Source organism: Oncorhynchus mykiss, unplaced genomic scaffold (assembly GCF_057628025.1).
Source record: "Oncorhynchus mykiss isolate SJ-2025 unplaced genomic scaffold, ASM5762802v1 scaffold103, whole genome shotgun sequence".
In the NCBI taxonomy this organism is placed as follows: domain Eukaryota; kingdom Metazoa; phylum Chordata; class Actinopteri; order Salmoniformes; family Salmonidae; genus Oncorhynchus; species Oncorhynchus mykiss.
This window is the reverse complement of record NW_028322102.1, coordinates 2,491,501-2,497,500: the sequence shown is the minus strand read 5'-3', so window position 1 is coordinate 2,497,500 and position 6,000 is coordinate 2,491,501. Positions and strand designations below refer to the sequence as shown.

Sequence of the window (6,000 nt, the reverse complement as noted above, 5' to 3'; positions counted from 1 at the left end):
CCTCCTCCCTCCCTCCCTCCTCTCCCCATCCCCCACCAAGGTCTCTGAGATGAGATGGACTGAATCTTTATGCAGATTCTGTAGTCTTTTTCATACCCCATTGTCCTAAAGCACACACACACACACACACACACACACACACACACACACACACACACACACACACACACACACACACACACACACACACACACACCACCCCCCTACACATCACCCATCACACACCAACCCCCCTACACACCACCCATCACACACCAACTCCCCTACACATCACCCATCACACACCAACCCCCCTACACATCACCCATCACACACCAACCCCCCTACACATCACCCATCACACACCAACCCCCTGCACATCACCCATCACACATCACCCCCCAAGATCTGGTATATTCTCGGCAGCCCTCTCTCTCTCTCTCTCTCTCTCTCTCTCTCTCTCTCTCTCTCTCTCTCTTTCTCTCCCTATCTCTCTCTCTCTCTCTCTCTCTCTGTCTCTCTCTCTCTGTCTCTCTCTCTCTCTCTGTCTCTCTCTCTCTCTCTCTCTGTCTCTCTCTCTCTCTCTCTCTCTCTCTCTCTCTCTCTTTCTCTCCCTATCTCTCTCTCTCTCTCTCTCTCTCTGTCTCTCTCTCTCTCTCTCTCTGTCTCTCTCTCTCTCTCTCTCTCTCTTTCTCTCTGTGTGTAAAGAGCTGATACACTATATCTAAAAAAAAGTATGTGGACACCTGACAGGTGTATAAAATCGAGCACGCAGCCATGGACACTGCTGAAGCTGGGGCCCCTTCTGACCACAATAGGGACCCAACCGTTTCCGACGGCGTCGCTCTGCCGCAATCTCCATAGACAAACATTGTCAGTAGAACGGCCTTACTGAAGAGCTCAGTGACTTTCAACGTGGCACCGTCATAGGATTCCACCTTTCCAACAAGTCAGTTTGTCAAATGTCTGCCCTGCTAGAGCTGCTCCAGTCAACTGTAAGTGATGTTATTGTGAATTTGAAACGTCTAGGAGCAACAACGGCCCAGCCCTGAAGTGGTAGGCCACACAAACTCACAGAACGGGACCGCCGAGTGCTGAAGTGTGTAGAGCATAAAAATCGTCTGTCCTCGGTTTCAACACTCACTACCGAGGTCCAAACTGCCTCTGGAAGCAACACTCACTACCGAGGTCCAAACTGCCTCTGGAAGCAACGTCAGCACAATAACTGTTTGTCGGGAGCTTCATGAAATGGGTTTCCATGGCTGTGCAGCCGCACACAAGCCTAAGATCACCATGCGCAATGCCAAGCGTCGGCTGGAGTGGTGTAAAGCTCACCGCCATTGGACTCTGGAGCAGAGGAAACGCGTTCTCTGGAGTGATGAATCACATCTCACCATCTGGCAGTCCGATGGACAAATCTGGGTTTGGCAGACGCCAGGAGAACGCTACCTGCCCCAATGCATAGTGCCAACTGTAAAGTTTGGTGGAGGAAGAATAATGGTCTGTTTTTCATGGTTCGGGCCCCTTAGTTCCAGGCAAGGAAAATCTTAACGCTACAGCATACAATGACATTCTAGATGATTCTGTACTTCCAACTTTGTGGCAACAGTTTGCAGAAGGCCCTTTCCTGTTTCAGCATGACAATGCCCCCCAGTGCACAAAGTGAGGTCCATACAGAAATGGTTTGTCGAGATCGGTGTGGAAGAACTTGACTGGCCTGCAGCCCTGACCTCAACCCAATCAAACACCTTTGGGTTGAATTGGAACCCCGACTGTGAGCCAGGCCTAATCGCCCAACATCAGTGCCCAACCTCACTAATGCTCTTGTGGCTGAATGGAAGCAAGTCCCCCTGCAGCAATGTCCCAACATCTAGTGGAAGGCCTTCCCAGAAGAATGGAGGCTGTTATAGCAGCAACATTCCAACATCTAGTGGAAAGCCTTCCCAGAAGAGTGGAGGCTGGTATAGCAGCAATGTTCCAACATCTAGTGGAAAGCCTTCCCAGAAGAGTGGATGCTGTTATAGCAGCAATGTTCCAACATCTAGTGGAAGCCTTCCCAGAAGAGTGGAGGCTGTTATAGCAGCAATGTTCCAACATCTAGTGGAAAGCCTTCCCAGAAGAGTGGAGGCTGTTATAGCAGCAATGTTCCTACATCTAGTGGAAAGCCTTCCCAGAAGAGTGGAGGCTGTTATAGCAGCAATGTTCCAACATCTAGTGGAAAGCCTTCCCAGAAGAGTGGAGGCTGTTATAGCAGCAATGTTCCAACATCTAGTGGAAAGCCTTCCCAGAAGAGTGGAGGCTGTTATAGCAGCAATGTTCCTACATCTAGTGGAAAGCCTTCCCAGAAGAGTGGAGGCTGTTATAGCAGCAATGTTCCAACATCTAGTGGAAAGCCTTCCCAGAAGAGTGGAGGCTGTTATAGCAGCAATGTTCCAACATCTAGTGGAAAGCCTTCCCAGAAGAGTGGAGGCTGTTATAGCAGCAATGTTCCAACATCTAGTAGAAAGCCTTCCCAGAAGAGTGGAGGCTGTTATAGCAGCAAAGGGGGGGGACCAACTCCATATTAATGCCCATGATTTTAGAATGAGATATTCGACGAGCAGGTGTCCACATACTTTTGGTCATGTGGTGTATATTGAGAAACAAGAGAAGCCTCTCTCTCAGAATAATGGAAGTGAAATAGTAGGTACCATCACCCTGCACCAAGTGACATCACATCATCATGAGAACACTACTGTAACTGGCTGAGAAGACCATAAAGGACAACAGTGAAGTTTCACAAGTTAGCACCAGGAGAGAGGAGAGGAGAAGAGGGAGGGAAGAGAGGAGAGGAGAGGAGAGGAGAGGAGAGGAGAGGAGAGGAGAGAAAAGGGAAGGAGAAGAGAGGAGGGGAGAGGAGGAGACGAGAGAAGTGGAGAGGGAGAAGAGGGGAGGAAAGGAGATGAGATGAGAGGAGACGAGGGTGAAGGGGAGGAGATGAGATGAGCGGAGAGGATAGGAGAGTGGAGGGGAGGGTGGAGGGGAGGGGAGGAGAGAATAAGAGATTCAAGGAGAGGGGGAGGAGAGGAGGGGAAAGAAAGAAAGAAAATGGAGTGTGGGGCTGCTGTGTCGGCTGTCCATGTCGGCTGTCCGTGTCTGCTATCCAACTGCTCTTCAGCAAGGGTGTGAAAGAGTGTGTGTGTGTGTGTGTGTTAGTTACTCCACCTTCTCGTGTATCTCCTGTGTGGACTGTGCGTCACAGAAGGCGACGGTGGCCAGGTCTTTTAGGATGGGCATCTCCACGGTGCAGTCACGCCCGTCCAGCAGGGCCACTAAGGGGCGAGGGTGCATCGGCCCGTTCATGATCTGGGGCCGGATACCTGGAGAGAACACCGACAGGGGACAGAGGAAGAGAGGAGGGGTGAGAAACTGAAACCAGGATCCCATCTACAAGACACTTGTTCACTTCCAATACAGGAACATAACCCAAACCAGAACCAAACGTGAGGCAGCCCATTTACTGGTACCGTTCTGATACAGTCAGTCAGTGTCTCGTTTTGACTCATTGACGTCCCTACAGAGGTGAAGGAGAGGAGGAGAGGAGGAGAGGAGGAGAGGAGACAGACAGTGTATTGGATACTACTGGAGGTGAACATATGACTGAACAACTCCTGTCAACAACTCTTGGCCTGCCGATCATGAGGCGCTCCAAGATCTGATCAAGAATCAGCTTTTAATATTCAGCCTGGAATCAGTGAATTCACGTGTGTGTGTGCGCGTGCGTGCGTGTGTGCGCGTGCGTGCGTGCGTGTTGGCTAATGAGGTTGTAGAAGGTGGCAGTAGCAAGTCTGAGCTAACAACACAGCTGGATAAATCAATGCTCTGACAACTCTGGATTAGCATCCACAGTTTGATTTACAGTAATCTCTCTCTCTATCCTTCTCTCTCTCTCCTTCTCTCTCGCTCTCTCTCTCTCTCTCTCTCTCTCTCTCTCTCTGTCTCTTTCTCTCTCTCTCTCAAGGGGTTTTAGTGGCATGGGAAACATGTGTTAACATTGCCAAAGCAAGTGAAATAGATAATAAACAAAAATAAAAAATGAATAAGCATAAATATGGGTTGTATTTACAATGGTGTTTGTTCTTCACTGGTTGCCCTTTTCTTGTGGCAACAGGTCATAAATCTATGTGATGGCACACTGGAATAACACCTAATAGATCTGGGAGTTTATCAAAATTGGGTTTGTTTTCAATTTTTTTCATGAGCCAGGTCTGCCTAGGGTGGCCTTTCTGTTCGTTCCATTTCTGCCTTCTGTTGTCATGGTGATCAGTTAACGGGCTCGGCCGGGGTTCTAAATGCTCTTTATTTTCAGCGGCAGGCAGGCAACATCTGTGCCGGGAGTTAAGTGAGGAAACCGGTAGGCCTGAACAACCTTTCTGTTCAACAAAATAAGAAAAAAAAGGATATTTCCTTCACACATAGAATGACAATGTGACTCAGGTGACACAGACAGAGGGGTCTGTCAGGAAGGTATTGCCTGGGCTGTGTTCAGTATCACACATAGAATGACAATGTGACTCAGGTGACACAGACAGAGGGGTCTGTCAGGAAGGTATTGCCTGGGCTGTGTTCAGCTTCACACATAGAATGACAATGTGACTCAGGTGACACAGACAGAGGGGTCTGTCAGGAAGGTATTGCCTGGGCTGTGTTCAGCTTCACACATAGAATGACAATGTGACTCAGGTGACACAGACAGAGGGGTCTGTCAGGAAGGTATTGCCTGGGCTGTGTTCAGCTTCACACATAGAATGACAATGTGACTCAGGTGACACAGACAGAGGGGTCTGTAAGGAAGGTATTGCCTGGGCTGTGTTCAGCTTCACACATAGAATGACAATGTGACTCAGGTGACACAGACAGAGGGGTCTGTAAGGAAGGTATTGCCTGGGCTGTGTTCAGCTTCACACATAGAATGACAATGTGACTCAGGTGACACAGACAGAGGGGTCTGTCAGGAAGGTATTGCCTGGGCTGTGTTCAGCTTCACACATAGAATGACAATGTGACTCAGGTGACACAGACAGAGGGGTCTGTCAGGAAGGTATTGCCTGGGCTGTGTTCAGCTTCACACATAGAATGACAATGTGACTCAGGTGACACAGACAGAGGGGTCTGTCAGGAAGGTATTACTGGGGCTGTGTTCAGCTTCACACATAGAATGACAATGTGACTCAGGTGACACAGACAGAGGGGTCTGTAAGGAAGGTATTGCCTGGGCTGTGTTCAGCTTCACACATAGAATGACAATGTGCCTGGGCTGTGATCAGCAGGACGGAACATTTTGGAACGTTCAGATAGAAATATGCTACGTAGAACAAAAATATATCTCTGACATGTAGAATAAGGAATCATGTCGGTTCTATTTGTGGTATTTCTATATTCTGCAACGTCTGAGAACGTTTTCATACTGAACACGGCCCTGTTCTTGCAGAATTGAGCTCACCTGAGATCAATTTTGAGTCTCAAGGCAAAGGGTCTGAATAATTATATAAATAAGGTATTTCTGTTTTTAATTTTCAATACATTTGAAAAAATGTCTAAACTTGTTTTCGCTTTGTCATCCTGGGGTATTGTGATGTCATCCTGGGGTATTGTGATGTCATTATGGGGTATTGTGATGTCATTATGAGGTATTGTGATGTCATCCTGGGGTATTGTGATGTCATTATGAGATATTGTGTGTAGATTGATCAGGAAAAAACATAATTTACTCCATTTTAGAATAAGGCCGTAAGGTAACAAAATGTGGAAAAAGTCAAGGGGTCTGAATGTTTTCTGAATGCGCTGTATAACCCTGTTCACACTGCACTCCCTCTGGCTGCCTCTGAGCCTCACACATTAATAATGACACAACAGGAGACCTCCATGTAAACACTGTTTCAACAGCACACCAGAAGAATTGGTTTACTTCAAACTCCCCTATAGATCTAATTAGTTTACTTCAAACTCCCCTATAGATCTGATTAGTTAACTTCAAACTCC

At 47.9% G+C, this 6,000-nt stretch overlaps 1 protein-coding gene across 6 annotated transcripts in view; it reads right to left on the bottom strand.

Annotated features, from left to right (window-relative positions):
• The window catches only part of LOC110506208 (C-terminal-binding protein 2), a 133,529-nt gene that overhangs the window by 28,699 nt on the left and 98,830 nt on the right, over positions 1 to 6,000 (bottom strand). For all 6 annotated transcript variants that reach the window (XM_090228906.1, XM_090228903.1, XM_090228902.1 and 3 more), the window contains one exon: positions 3,184 to 3,338. In XM_090228906.1, coding sequence (XP_090085032.1) covers positions 3,184 to 3,338 — 155 coding nt within the window. The remainder of the gene's footprint in view (positions 1 to 3,183; positions 3,339 to 6,000) is intronic.